The sequence below is a fragment of the Xenopus laevis genome, chromosome 2S, assembly GCF_017654675.1.
Source record: "Xenopus laevis strain J_2021 chromosome 2S, Xenopus_laevis_v10.1, whole genome shotgun sequence".
NCBI classification, from domain to species: domain Eukaryota; kingdom Metazoa; phylum Chordata; class Amphibia; order Anura; family Pipidae; genus Xenopus; species Xenopus laevis.
This window is the reverse complement of record NC_054374.1, coordinates 86,839,630-86,855,168: the sequence shown is the minus strand read 5'-3', so window position 1 is coordinate 86,855,168 and position 15,539 is coordinate 86,839,630. Positions and strand designations below refer to the sequence as shown.

The 15,539-nt window shown below is 36.1% G+C and overlaps 1 protein-coding gene across 5 annotated transcripts; it reads right to left on the bottom strand.

Annotated features, from left to right (window-relative positions):
* Positions 1 to 1,302: 1,302 nt before the first annotated feature.
* Positions 1,303 to 14,873, bottom strand: LOC108709626. 5 transcript variants are annotated; one of them, XM_018249650.2, is made up of 12 exons: positions 14,704 to 14,873; positions 13,065 to 13,202; positions 11,064 to 11,200; positions 10,490 to 10,561; positions 10,268 to 10,342; positions 9,589 to 9,690; positions 8,769 to 9,300; positions 7,477 to 7,656; positions 5,793 to 5,914; positions 4,441 to 4,729; positions 3,513 to 3,659; positions 1,303 to 2,074 (listed from the first exon to the last, which is right to left on the bottom strand). In XM_018249650.2, the coding sequence occupies exons 1-12, from the start codon at positions 14,714 to 14,716 to the stop codon at positions 1,917 to 1,919; spliced, it is 1,965 nt and encodes a 654-aa protein (XP_018105139.1). In that variant the 5' UTR covers positions 14,717 to 14,873; the 3' UTR covers positions 1,303 to 1,916. The 5 variants fall into 5 exon arrangements, with proteins under 5 accessions (XP_018105139.1, XP_018105135.1, XP_018105136.1 ...); XM_018249646.2 differs by having other exon boundaries at positions 3,513 to 3,716; positions 14,704 to 14,871; XM_018249647.2 differs by having other exon boundaries at positions 3,513 to 3,716; positions 8,769 to 9,297; positions 14,704 to 14,871.
* Positions 14,874 to 15,539: the final 666 nt, after the last annotated feature.

Here is a 15,539-nt window from a genome sequence, read left to right as displayed (position 1 = left end):
AACATCTCACCCACCAACATGAACCTCTGCTGTCTAGCAAACAAAGTCAGCAGCTCACAGTGATGTGGCCATTGGTTTTGGGTGCTATTTTATTATTTTTTAGTCTTCTACTACAGGTATGTGATCAGTTATCTCAAAACCTGTTATCCAGAAAGATCCAAATTACTGAATAGTCTTCTTCCATAGACTCCATGTTATTGAAATAATCCACATTTTTTTTTTACAATAATTTCCTTTTTCTCGGTAAGAATAAATCAGTACCTTGTACATGATCCAAACTAAGATATAATTAATCCTTATTGGAAGCAGAACCAGCCTATTAGGTTTATTTAATGTTTACTTGATTTTCTAGTAGGCTAAGGTATGAAGATCCAAATTACACAAAGATCTATTAACCAGAAAGCCCCAGCTCCTGAGCATTCTGGATAATAGGTCTCACACATATACTTCCTTCTTATCCTATTTATAAGTGTGTCATACAACGCTCTCTCTCTTAGATATCCTGCTCCTCTTGGGATAAACATTCGCAAAATTTAAGACAGAAAAAAAGTTCCCTCATATCTCTATGTAGTGATTTAGTTCTTTTTGGTGCCAGTGTGATTCCAATGCAGAGGACATGTAACCGTCTTTCTGTTTTCTGATTGGCAGGGACTCATTACAGAGTCTCCCAACAAATATTCTGCAAAATATTGAACAAAATATGTACTATAATTTCCATATACTATATCATTAATATCCATATATCATATCAGATGCCCAGTGTTTTAAAATCACATGGCTTTAAGGATTCGGTTTCACCAAACACTTTTGTCGAATCTTTCACAAAATGCTGCTATATACCTACTGACTTATGATCAATTGTAATTTATTGCTGGACGCCCAACCTAAGACAAGAGGAGGCTTATTTATAAAAGGGTTGGACTTTAGTGGTTTTTAAAACCATGATTAAACTCACAAACTCTAAAACTACGAATGTCATGACATTTACTAAAAATGATGAATAAAAAAGTACAAACTAAAGTAAGTGCTGAATGATGCACTAAAAATAAGAATACCCTGAAAACCTTGAACCTTGAGTTTTTCAGAATTTCTAGTGGAGAAAAAATCTGACAACCTCTTAAATTTAATTAAATTGGTCAGAATTGAATTAAAGTGGATCAGCTCAACTCCCACTGACTTCTATAGCACATTGACAACTTTTACTTGGCAACGTAACAATGTTTTGCCTCAGAGGATTTCATGTTTTTTTCACTTTATCTCACATTTTTAGAGCTTTTTCTATAAATACAGAAAAAACACATATTTCAGAGATTTGTTTTACTAAATCAGATTTAAATAGAATTTTCCCACGAATCTCGAAATATTTGTGGTTAAGTCAAGCATACAATGTACAAGGCAGAGCCGGTGGCTATTTTTATACAGACTACTTTGATTTTTAAGTCAGGGTTGAAGCTATCTGACAAAAGTATCTATACAAAATCAGAGGCAATCAGGAACTGTAAATCTCCTTTCCACCTGCATTTTACACAAGGATATGGGACAGGTGTTATTTGTAAATTTTGAACAGCCACATATTTAAGTCTAGTACTTTGCACACAGTGAAAAAATACCACTTAAACTAACTAAAGCAAAAGTTTTATACATATATGTGCACACTATAACTAAAATAGCAGTTTCATTTTGCATTTGGGGAAGTAAATTAATCTTCAAATTTCTTATTGTTTCGTTAAATAACGTTCATCCGTTATTAAAATTTCCCCTGTTTTATAAAAAAAATAAAGTTAGTCCCAAATAAGACTGGCATGATAAAAACGTTTTTTGTTTCTTTAGAATAATATGCTCAGAGGATACATCTTACATTGAAGGCTATTCAAAATGATCAGAGAGGTATTGAAAGTCTTACAGTCACATGACTGTCAGTTTTTATCTTGTAATTTAGCTTTTTTTTGTCCCAGGTTATTTTTCCGCTCATGGCGAAGACTACGTATGGAACTGTTGATTGCAGCTACACAAGCCTTCCAGTCTTGCCCAGATTCCTTTAAGTCAAATGTTGGGTAGTTTTCCTGAAGGAAATCTAGCATTAAAAAAACAAAAAAACACTTCAGTTACAGTTTTTTGATTATCAATACTTACACTTGCCTTAATGTTCACATATTGGACTTATTTAAATTAAAAAAACAAAAAGGGAAAAAAGGGGTTTTATTGGGTCATTGCAGCACCCCCCATGCCTAACATCACAACTTAAGCAGCAAAGGGAAAGTATGAAACAAGTGGTAATGAGGAGGGGTAAAGGGAGCAAAGGTTTAGTATTAGAAAGTCCGAATAGTGCTGGAATATGCCTGTAAAATGCTGAAACTTGTCAATGCCACTATAATACACCAATGACACATACATCACAAAACAATTTATTCAACACAAGTGTATCCTTCATATTCATGAAATATAGAACAGTATCAAACTGAAAACATATATATCAAAAGTAAAATAAGCAGCTTTTACTCAAAAAGACAAGGGCTCATTTACCCCTTCAGCTGCAGTTACGGCCAATGAAAAAACAAGCAAAGCTGTTGCATGTATTGATGCCATTTATTAAAAGGTTCTTGCGTCCATAGACTCTTCTTGTACTTCCCTATAGTTGTGATCGGTTGTGGTGCATCCATCCCTCCTTCTTTTGCAGATCGGGCACCTAGTGGTGCAGGGTAACCCTGGGGCTAAAGCACCCTTCAAATTGGCAGTAATTGCTGGGTTTCCACTGCAGGCTACCCTTCAAGCTGGCAATATTTGCAAGGTTTATATTGTAGGCTGTGGCAATATGCACAGCAGAATAGTGCCAAACAACCAGATGTAGACATAATTTTAATGGTGAGTGCCGTCCTGACTCAAACTTCAATACAACTGCAAATCTAATTGCGAATTGGGTGCAGCTAACTCAGGGGCATATTTGGAGGCACATATATTTACTGCTAAAAGGCTGAGGTTGCCTTGGGCTTCTATAGAAACTTAGAACATAATATACAACATTTCTAGCCTACTTCCTTAGTTAAGCTTTAGTTCTCTTTTAACAGGCGCACTTACTTGAGATTCCTCTATACAGACTGAGAGGGCACAATGGTGCTTGGTGTAAATACACACAAGTGCAGGAAGTTATTTAAGTACATTTAAAGAATGGCATCAATGAAGAACTGTACCCATTTCTGCATGACCATAAATCCTGTGGCTATAAATCAGTCTCTTTTTGCCTGCTCTGCTATTAACATTATATTAAAATTCTGAAATAATGACTAAACCATTTTCTACAGAATTTTGTTTTATGAAACCAAGTAATTTACAAACCATAAACTAAAATAAAATAACATTACATAAAGACTGCATGATGAGGTGAGCAAGGGGGTTCCTAGAAACAAGACAACAGTTTATTATACACTATAAAGCTATGCTAGCATATCTAGTGCCCAGTAGTGCATCTGTAGAAAATTGTGAATAGTGACCCATTAGTGAAATAATAACAATACCTCTTAACGCCCCAATCTTGTTGGGGTCTAAAGGCAGCACACCACGATCCGGGCTACCATACACATTGCTTTTAATTAATACATCATCTGGGAAGAGTTGTTTTATAAGGAATCTTGCAGCCAGTTCAGGGCGAGCTTTTTCTTTCCCTTTAAACATAATCATAGTCGACAGTTTCACATTTCTTGACTGTTCTCCAAAATAATCTTCAGAATAAAACAGGAAACAAAACAAATAAACAGATGAATAAACATACTTTCCTCAACCTCTATCATGCTTACTTCAGACTTTACTGGTTTCTATATAGCCATGCACTGTTAGTTTAGCTGGAAAGCCTATGGTTCCCTTAACCAAGGCAGCCTACAGCATGCATTTAAACAGATTACTGATAAGCAATCTGGCTAGTATATTTTATAAAAGGAGAATCTCATCTTGTCAGTATATTTTATTATAATCATTACTTAGATCAAATAAATTACCTTTACTATGTTTGCATGTTATGTTTTCACAGTATCCATGTATAATCATAAAACTATAAAATATGACTACAAAGGTACAGGTAAAGGTACTAGTTCACCTATAAAAATGCACTTTACTGAAATTCACATATTGCAAACTGACTGCAGTTAAAACAAATACAAACAGCGGAGCCTTGTGCAAGTGTCCCATATAGTAATTCGATAAGGAAACCTTGGCTTTATTACTTTAACCATGCACAGCTTTAAAAAACAATCGTTCATAGTCATTATTGAACTGCAGGATGTATACTTTTTGTTCCAATTTAAAGGAATCATCTAGTCAATTTATCTCATTGCTGTTCAGTTTTAAAGGGATAAGGGGAAAACATAAATTAAGTTAAAACAAAGTCAGTCTGGTTAAATGGAGAGATCATTTCTTTATAACCATCAAGCTTAAATTAAGTAATATTACCCATTGTATCTGTAGATGGACGTGTTCCTCCGGATGTCAGTGACTTATTCTGTCCTGTGGACCTCAGTGAATGACGTTCAGACTTATTCTGTCCTGTGGATATTAGTGAATGCAGTTCTGATGTATTCTGAGATTCTGACCGATTATCCTTCTGCTGGACTACTGGAGTAGCAATTACTGAACTGGATGTCTGCCAAGGAGATTTTACTTCCTCATCTTCAGGATCAGAATCTACACATATTGAAACTTCATGAATTTGAGAATGAGCCTGATTATAATTAGTTATAGTCTGTGGAAAATGAAAACATACATATTGATTGTTTAAGCATTGCTCTTTTCTTTGGAAGTCATATATTTACATCAGCCTTCATGTGAATTAAATACATCTGACTAAACATGGTTAATCTTCTAAAATGCATATCAGAAGGTATGAAAGAGTTAATACAAAGCATGAATGCATAAACACAAGTCACTGAAGGAAAACTAAAGTCAACTGTGCCTCTTTCCTGTGAGATTGTGGCTGCCTTTTTTAGTCTCCCCCCCACTGAGGTCAATATTGTGCATTACTAAGCTTGCCCCAATGAGCCACTGGAACATTGTACATGCTGAATGCAGTCAGCAGCCAAGCCTTCAGCGAAGATCATTGAGAATGATCCACAAACTGATGGTGGGTGTGGATTTGGCAGAACCTTGAGATGCTGGGGCTGAGCAATATCACAGCCAGCAGATAAAAAGTTGGAGATTTAATGCTTGAAATGGCTTTTATGATGCAATTCATTCATGTTTGTAAACCATTCTTTCACTGTATTTTATTAAAGTAACAATACATTTTTGTTTTGTGAAAAAATAATATTTTTTCCTTTACCTATAAAGAACCATTGGAAGTTTACTTTCCACTGACATAAAACTGGGGCTTGACTGCAAGTTTTTCTTCTCTAATAACACCCCCAAGTATCTCTCTCTCTCTCTCTCTTTCTCACAATGGGAAAGTAACCAGATAACAGCTCCCTAACACAAGATAACAGCTCCCTGGTAGATCTAAGAACAACACTCAATAGTAAAAACCCATGTCTCACTGAGACACATTCAGTTACATTGAGAAGGAAAAACAGCAGCCTGTCAGAAAGCATTTCTCTCCTAAAGTGCAGGCACAAGTCACAGCTGGGAAATTGACAAAATGTCTAGCCCCTTGTCAGATTTCAAAATTGAATATAAAATAATCTGTTTGCTCTTTTGAGAAATGGATTCCAGTGCAGAATTCTGCTGGAGTAGCACTATTAACTGATGCGTTTTGAAAAAAACATGTTTTCCGATGACAGGATCCCTTTAAAAAGGTATGGGTTTACTCTTACCAAAGATGCATTGCTTTTTGCTTGGAAAGAATTGAGCATATTTTTGATAATGTTGCCACATATTTTCCAGTCTTTTCCAGATTCTTCAAGATCGTAGGCAGGGAATGAGGATTCTAGAAATTCTGTAGAAAATCAGGAGTCCTTAAAATTAGGCCACAATCAATTTTCCAGTATATGATATAAGGATCTAATAAACAACAATAATACAATTCATCCCTCCACCACCCTCAGTGTAGCTCAAATGCAAGTGGATATATAAAAAAAAAAAGTGCAATGTCAATGCCAAACTTTATACAGCCGCAAACTTTATATAAATTTTTTTTGCACAATTCAGAGAATAAACTAAATATGTAGCTGTAGAACACCGATTTTTACGGTCAGTGCATTTAATATTACAGTGCATGCACTGATAACACATTTTTGGAAGTACTAATAAAAAGGGTAATTTACAATTCACCTTCCAACATTTTTTTGTGTGACCATTGCTTATGTCCTTCTACTGGGAAGAGGGTCACCAACTCAGTAATCTGTTCTAAATTCATACATTAATTAATACATTTTTTATCTTTGGCACTGGTGAGCTGATGAAATTGATACAATAATTGCTAATATTCCACATATGCTACTGAGAAATGTTTGAACTACTACTACTGAATGTAGAAAATTGTAACGGTTCAGAATCTGCACCTGGATCACTGAGTTGCCAGACAAACTCCAGAGGGAGCAAGAATAAACTTAAGACTTCAGTTTTGGAAAAGAGGTAAAAAAAAATGGAAAGCAAACTAAAAAAAGTCTTTATTTCTGGTGAAAGTAAACTGAAAAAAAGGTTTGGAAGGTGAAAACCCCTTTAAGAATAGAGTGTGCAATGTCCAAAAAACACTGGGCGCAATCAGATTTTTTTCTGCACTTTACACAACAAGTTATGTCTTTATAGTATTGCTGCAGAGACCTGCTGCTTCCTCCAGGAATACAGTGTTTGTCAGCTTCCATCCAGGTTAGATGTGTTCTTCTCCTTGTATTGTCCATAGGGCAGGCAGCTAGTATGGAGCCCTGTTAAGGGCTGCGCCTCCTGTTGCTTCCTAACTTGCGCTTCTGAATGATGCCCTGCCTGCCCCTCACCAATAAAGCACTGACAAATAGAGTCAGCATTGTAATCTTGGAGAAAGCATTCCAAAACTTGCAGCAATTTGACAGAGCCTAGTAGTGTGTAAAAAAAAAAGTCTGATTGTAGTTTTTTTTTTAACATTGGGTTAAGCTTAGTGAATGAAACAGATCTATACATGCCACAAAGTAGTAGGGTGTGTTGTAAATCATCTGTTAACTTGATCATCATCAAGTTATAACATGACAAAAAAACTACAACTAACTTTACTAGAAATCCCCTTCAAAGAGAGACAAGATAGTCAAACCTCATGCAAACTTATAGTATGGTTTAAAAAAAAGAAAAAAAAAAGCTCTTTAAGATCAGTAGACATGCAGGTGGGTGCCTTCTCTATTTCAGTTCAAATTCCCAGTTTGTAATACAGCCGTTGTGTTGTCTTCACCCTTATTAAACATCTCTACAATTGGTTAAGAACAATAATTATTTCTTATAACTTTTAGCATGTTGAATTGCTAAAAACCCTTACCCTTACTGTAAATTGAGTGAGCCTTTGCCGTCCTAAAAAATCTATGTGCACCATACCTCTTATTGCTGACAAGTAGTTTACATCAAGCGTTGGTGCTTCATTCTCCACAGAACTGTTTTTAGTGAACAAGACATGAAACAGATAACGGGCAGCATATATTGGCTTTGTCTTTTGTTTTGCTTTCATTAAACTGGTTTCAGGAATTTTTACATTTCTGCTTGGGTCTCCCAAATAGGCTGTTATTAAAAAACAAAGAGAAACCATACATAACTTCACTACAAAAAATAAAGAATGCTACAAAGGTATTAGATGAAAATGGTTACTTCATAATATCATTACCTTAACTGCATTTTCTTCCACATAAACCAATGTGTGTTTAGATTTAGGGGGTAATTTATCAAAACTGAAAATCCGCACAGATTTATTCCCCTTATTAATCAGTTAAATAAAATCGTGAAAAAATTCTAATCGTACAAATTTTTTTGATTTGTTGCCGAAAACAACAAAATTATCGAAGTATTGCTTGAAACCCATCGCAGATCAGGATATCTTCGGGGCATCTCCCATTGACTTCTACATGAATTTGGCAGGTTTAAGTTGGAGTACTTTTTATTCAGACTTTTAACACCCTCTGGGTTTAATAAATCCCCCAAAATGAGTTTTTTTTCCCACAAATTTTTTTCCCCCTTTAAAAGGCCAATGAGAAAAAACTGGACCACCCCATCCCCAACCTCCTAGTGCCCCAATTCCACTGGTCTTTTGTGACATCACAGTGGGGCAGGCACAGAATATAAATAGAAGTGTATGGTAGGTTAGGGTCTGGTGCGAGTCGAGTATTTATTGACCTGCACATCACTACTCTACATGCACAGAACCTGAATTTGATACATCAGCTAAACTCAGATTTCCGTCATCCCTACAAGAAATAGTACCATTAAGTGAATTATTTTCTAGGTTGCAGAGAACTAATGTCTCTCCTATATAGCCAGATCAAGGATAGTTAACAGAGACCAGACAAATTCTAGTGCAACTGAAGATACCAAACTATCAGAATCATTGGCTGTAATTGGATTCAGATATCACTATATAGCACGATTAAAGTGGCTATCATTTGCAAAAATTAGGAGATGCTGTACTGTATGTGCTGTAGAGAAGGCAGTGGATACAATTATCTATGGTCTCAGCCTCTCCTGTGGGCTGAATGACAACATCCACAATACTTGGGTTCTAAAGTTGACAAAGGAGGCTGACTAGTGTGAAACTGCACAAAAAGGGAGCAAAGAAACATTTCACTTGTTTTAGTAAGCCACAAAAAGACTTCACAGAGAGTTTACTGTGAACTACTTACCATACTGTGAAGCAGCTGGACCTGAGGAAGACAGTAGCTCATCACTAACAATGATTGTTTGAGGAGAAACTTGTAAGGCAGTGTTAGGGTCATTTTCTGTAATATGTGTTTCTGATGCTGAAAGTTCAACTGGTGGAGATGTTAAGCTTGCACTTAAATTTGGGGTTGACACAGAATTACATTTAGGAACGGTCTCCATAGCACTTTCAGATGGCTTACATTCTGTCATCTTTGCATTTGTTACGGAAACAGAATGCTGCAAGGAATGTGTAGATATGATAGTAGGCAAGGGAGGACTCTGCCTTTGAGCTCTTGGCTGGTCTCTTACAAGAGAAACTGGAACAGGCCTTCTTAATAAGTGTGCTTGATGTTGTGAATTATGTTCTGGTTTTAGTCTTTCTGAAAGACTGACCGATCCTCGGGAAGTTGGTAGCAAGTGTGAACTTGGCATTCTAGAGTTTATCTTCTGTAACCTCAATTTTCCTTGAGGTAAAGGATGAGAACCTCTGTTTGGAAAACTCCCTGGTCTCTGCTAAGAAAAAAAAAAAAGACTTTGTAAAGAATATGTTTTCCAATGCCCATTTTGCTGTTGTGTGTTTCACACATGCTCTCTATGTGAAAAATTAATTGTATGCATTTGTACTAGTGACCTGGGTGCACAGCAAATCACAGGAGAGGCAACAAAAATATACATTGACATTTACCCATGCCATAAAATTAAAATACTAACCAAATTTACATAGTAAACAAAACACACCATACATACATAATTCACAAAAATGCCATAAAAATAACTGCCTATATTTTACCATGTACTCACGGGTTTAAAATGTGGCTTCAGTCGGTCATAGTGCAGCTCAGAAACTTTTCTTTGAATTGAATCCATCTTTTTATCCAGTTTTTGGACCATGTCATACATTACCTATCATAAAAGTAAGAGAACTGCTATAACATCAAGTCATTTGTACTAGTGAATAACTGTAAGGTTGGCAGTAAGGTAATTCATTCTCAGAACATTCCTTGCTTGTACGGCGAGTGGAAAAAGGATTTATAGCAATCAAACGGTAAAAGACAAAATACGGGCAATATAGTTAAAGGGTGTCTATCTCAAAAATTTTATATAAGCTTCATCATACTGAAAAAAGAAACTTCCTTTCCTAGCAGATGTATTAGAGCTTACTCAAATAATGGATTCCAGTACAAACAAAATAACTTCCTTTTGCACAAATCCTGCATGTAGAGAGACATGAGGTCTGGGGATTTTAATAGAGGGAGCTCCAATACAACTTCTGTTTTGAGACTGTCATGAGATAACTATAGTTATTGATGTTTCTTCACTAAACATGCAATCTCAAGCCATGCTTGATGCCCATCATGAGGTACATGCAGCTTGTGTGACTTTCACAAATAGGCACTCTTTGTGTCCCTTTCAGAAAGGGCAAGTCAGCATTATGCATGCAGATTTATTTGAGTTACATATATAAAATATGTAGAACTACCTGACAGTAGTTGAAAACCTCTGTAAGCATACTCTGCTGATCTCCCAAATAGGATCCTTCAGACAAAACACTTGCCTATTGAATAGAACAGAAACAGTATGCAAAATATTTTTCAGTGTTGCAGATTAAGAAAAAAATATATTCTGTGGACACGTTTTGTAATAGTTTAGATATCTAAATACAAGATTCTGTTTAAAAATGCCATGGACAAATACTACTTACAGCATCATAATCTCCATCATAGTCGTACATTATATTTTGGTCATCCGAATAATCTTCATCCTGGATTTTGATCTGCATAGATTTAATATAAAAAAAAGGCTCAGAGATTCTGAAAATGGCACCTCGATAGGTGCCTATGTTTTTGAGAACAGAATGCCTCTGATTTACAAATGAAGGTGATGAAATGCACAAGCTTTATTGCCAATTGCAGCCAATCTGCAGTATGTTTTTTACTACAGTATGGATAATGAAAGCAAAGACCTGATTGATTGCAAGTGGCAACTGCACTTATGCAAGTTAGCACCTGTTTTAGTAAATTAGCCCTGAGCTGCAAGTTTTTTTTTTTCATTTGAACCAGTCTAGCTACACAGTAAAGAACAGTTTTAAATTATAGACGATTCCAACATTTATGGTAGTCAAAAATATTTTTAACAAAAGTGACGTGCAATTGAAAAGAAGCAGGTAATGGTTGAAAACCTAAGCCGAGTCTTGCTTAAGAAATCAAGTACATTCAATTGCCGGGAAGCTGAAAACACACTTATCTACATAACCAGCCTTCTGTACACATACATACCATGCTGTTTGCAAGTCTCCTCCTTTTACAAGAAAATTTATATCCGATTTCTTCAGTCACGTTGTTATCACCCTTATAGTTGGCATGCTGATTATGTTTTCTTGCAGATTTTGCTAAAGGTGGCATGCCATCATTCTCTAAAAATAAAAATATATAATTTTTCTAAAGATTTCACAAAAAGGAAAATCACCATACGTCATCACACAGCACTGTTTTTAACCATTGCAAAAACGCATAATGCAGAAGACATATGGAAGCATCTAATATTTCCAGACAGGCAGCCCGAAAATTTTTGCCTAATTCAGGGCTATGCGAGTTTTAAGGCCCCCACAGCAACTCCCAATGCATACATTGTGTTACAACATTATATTACATATTCTGTCTTCCCAAGCATGTAAAACAGCTGATGGATACAGCATGACAAAGAATGGACAGAACTGCCCTAAGTAAAGCAGAGGTAAACTTTTTGAGTTCAGGCTCTGCTTTGATGGCTAACATTCTATGAAATTATTATAAAGCACAGACTACATTGGTTGTGCTATAAACATGAACTATACTCAAGGGAGCTTGCTATAGAACCAGAACCATATACAGTATGCCAAGGTTTGGTCTGCAATGTTGTTCAATTTTGAACATACTGCCGGATTGCTTGAGCATGTACTATTGTGTACAATTGAGAATTGATTTCAAAAGATTATCCTGTGATCCTGCTGGACTGTAGTAAGTATTTCCAATCTGCCCAATCTACCTTTCTTAGCATGGAATTCTAGTATACTGGAGATTAGTGTGTGAGGAGGAGACAAGAGTCACAGCTACTCCCCTTAAAGGCCAAATCACATGATACCTGTCCAGTTGGAAAGACCCCGGGTTAAACGCTGAATAAAAGTCTTTAGAAACAAAATAAATTAGTTTAGAGGTATATGTTTAGTGAAGTATATCAGGGGCTACTATTTCAAGTGTATTTTTTCTCCATATGTGTATTTCTGCTGGCTGAGACTACAAATGTATATCACACAACTTGAACTGTAATTGACAAGCATGTATTTTCAAGCTAAAGTCAACCTGAACAAGTGGTGACATGCAATGTCCATTTAAACAAATGAAAGATGGCACAGACAGTCTTCTTTCAGGCTAAAATCTACCTGAACAAATGGTAAAAAAGCAATTGTTATTCAAGTCAATAATCCGCAGGCGTAGTTTAGAATTACAGTAGCATTACATTGGCATTATTTTACACTGAAAGACGTCAGATAGTTTTGTATTTAAATGAGCAATGTTATAACTTTAAATTTTAAATTACATTTTTGGACAATAATGAGCTACTGTGACCAACCAGTCAATAGTATAAAGGTAACTGGTAGATCTCAATCTAGATTTCCGTTACCCCAGTATTACATTATAGGATATGCTATAATAATAAAATTGAGTTTCAATTTCCACCTCAAAATAAATAAAGTATTTTGGGAAAAATATAATTTCCCCAGATTTTAAAAAAGCTTTAGCAATTTGTGTTCCCATGAAGGGAATGCAAAACTAAATCTTTAGAGTTATGGCACACATGGCATTTTGACTGCCAAATGTTCATCTTTATCATTTGTAGTTTCCGATTAAAAAAAAAAGTTCATTGCTTTGTTTAAAGTTCTCAAGTGATCCAAGCCAGTAATCACCTGCTTCTTTCATATGCATATGATTTATATGCATTTTTATATACATTTGATACTTTTACTACAGTGGGTTCTCCTGAGAGTTCCACAGCGGTCAAAGGTTTAAGGTAAGCATAGAAATAAATGTTTGATGGATCCTGTATATTTTTCTAATTATAACTGCTGTACATCCTAAAGTAATAAGAATATAAAAGGTTGACCTATATATCATCTTATATTATATATATTATTATTGTATAGACAAGAAAGCCAGCTAATAAAAGTAAATGTAAAAAATGCAAGCAATGGCAGATAAATGCAATAACATGCAGTAGTAGTGGTGAAAACATATCATTACCCTCTTGATGGATCTCTTCAACTGGCAACATAAATATGTCATTCTGAGCACCATCTGCTGAACTATTTTCAATAATTACTGGCTCCTCTCCATAGTCATCTTCCATTTTAAGATCAAAATTACCTAAAAGGCAGTGAACTGATAAGAAAATCATTAATTGTATACACTCAAATAAAAACATTAGAAATCATGGTGCAATTACCTGTAGGCTCCCTTGGAATTAATACTGTGGCTGCTTAAATATGTCTCCAATCCAGTGCAATCTCTGTCCCCTTTATGTTACTTCCATGCCCTCAAAGACAGTTTTAACTAAGAAAACCCCCAGGTCCCATGTGAGGGGGAGAATAGATCCAAAAACTATAATATGCTAGTGAATTATAATTGTAAGGTAATAATAAATAACATCTCAAATATAATGACAGACTTTTTCATATAAAAATTTTTTTTTTCTAATATTGAAGTTTCATTTTTTTTAATCTTATCATGTCTCCCTAAAACATCTTGGGTGTCAGTCTACTGTTCTAATCTAATAATTTGATAAAATTCTTACCATTGCCCTGCTGACAAGCCCTGAGTTGTATCAGCTTTTACAACGGACACAATTGCTGTCAACACTGGTGCTAACAAATGTATAAACTAATGTAGAACATTGTAACAGTTCAAAGTGTACCTGGATTACTGACCTTACACACTGAAACACCAGAAAGGGGAACTTCAAAGTTCAACATTAGAAAAATGTTCAAAAATAAAAAATAGAAAGCCATTAAAAAGTTATATTTCTGGTGAACTAAGAAGGTAAACAATCCCTTTAAAGCAAAACCGATGTTCCTATAATAATTATAGGAACATGTCCATATCTAGGAGCTGCTGCACGCTGAATAACTGAAATATGAATAAGAGAGGGCCTGAATAGAAGGATTAGTAATAAAAAGTAGCAATAACAATACATTTGTAGCCTTACAGAGCATTTGCTTTTTAGAAGGGGTCAGCGACACCCATTTGAAAGCTGGAAAGAGACAGATGAAAAAGGCAAATAACTATAAAACTATAAAAAATAAATAATGAAAACCAATTGAAAAGCTGCTTCGAATTGGCCATTGTAGAACATACTAAAAGCAACAGTACTGAGGTACCACTTTCCTTCACCCAAAGTTTGCTAGTGTTTAATGGACTAAGGAAGTCCAGGATGTGGCTGTGTAGTTAGCTGGCATCTATAACATATGCGAAAAAAAAACCCTGCTTGTTTATGGGCCGCAATCAAACTTTCTGATTGGGAATATTGGAGCACAACGCACGCAAGAACTGTGCTTATGGAAACGGCAACACTGTAGTGAAGCGAACAGATCTTTGCGAACGCAATGCCATTATGAGAAAAACGAAAAACGGGAAAACACTCAGACGCCATCACTGGCAGTACCGCATCCAACCAATCACGCGTGGGGAATACAAACGCCATTTCCCAGCACCTAATCACGTGACTGTGGCTTCAATGGCGTTTGAGAACCCTTTTCGCCGTTTCCGAACTCTTTCGTTAAATGAAACAATGCAAGGTGTTTCACCTCTAGTTTACTAGGATTTTGGCGTTTGCTTGGTATCTGTCACCGGTGCCAAAACTATAAGTCAAAATAAAACGCTTTACCTTCCTCGTTCATGTTGACTGAACTCCTCGAACGCTCTGTGTTTTGCGTCCCATTCACGCAAGCGCGAAACGTACAGAGGGTGGGCGTGTTCGAGGCTCGGAGGCGTAAAAGTGAATGAAATAGCGCTTTGGAAACAAGCAGGGAGCTCGCCGTTACAATTTGTGTAGAAATTGGCGATCAGTTAGCGGTGCGCATCATCATCATGACGCAACACAGTTTTTTGGGGGGTTATGGCGCCGGACGTTTAATAAACGTAGACATATTAGAGAACGCAAAGTGAGTTGCTCCATTAGTATTTGAGATGGTAAACATACTGGCTGAGAAATCGTATAATATCATTCTGTGAGTTAGTACATAAAGTAGTAGCCGAAAGTACTTTGTAGGTTGTAGTGGAGTGGCGGTCTAAATATGTATGATCCCCCTCGCTTTGTCCCAAGGCCACGTGGCCAATCATTCCCCACTGCATATTCTGACTGTATGTCAACAGACCGCTTTGTTGGATGTAAACCAGCGTTTTTTTGGACAAAATAGAGCTGAGACGACAACATAAGCAAAACTGGACCCAGAATTGACATTACTTTATTAAAGGTACTACTTGCATCTAGGGTTGCCACTTTTTCTGGAAAAAAATACCGGCCTTCCTATATATTTAGCATTTTTCCCTATTAATAACATTGGGATCAACCATCATTTTTACCGGCCAGGTGGCAACCACACTTGCATCTAGGGTTGCCACCTTTTCTGGAATAAAATACAGGCCTTCCTATGTATTTGTTTTTCCCTATTAATAACATTGGGATCCTCCATTATTTTTACCGGCCGGGCCGGTAAATTA

What these genes read in the sequence shown, in the direction of transcription:
- LOC108709626 (XM_018249646.2), bottom strand. An exon ending in GGAGACTTGCAAACAGCATG is followed by an intron (nt 10,562 to 11,063) that starts GTATGTATGTGT and finishes AAATCTATGCAG; the next exon opens with ATCAAAATCCAGGATGAAGA. An exon ending in ATGATGGAGATTATGATGCT is followed by an intron (nt 10,343 to 10,489) that starts GTAAGTAGTATT and finishes TCTATTCAATAG; the next exon opens with GCAAGTGTTTTGTCTGAAGG.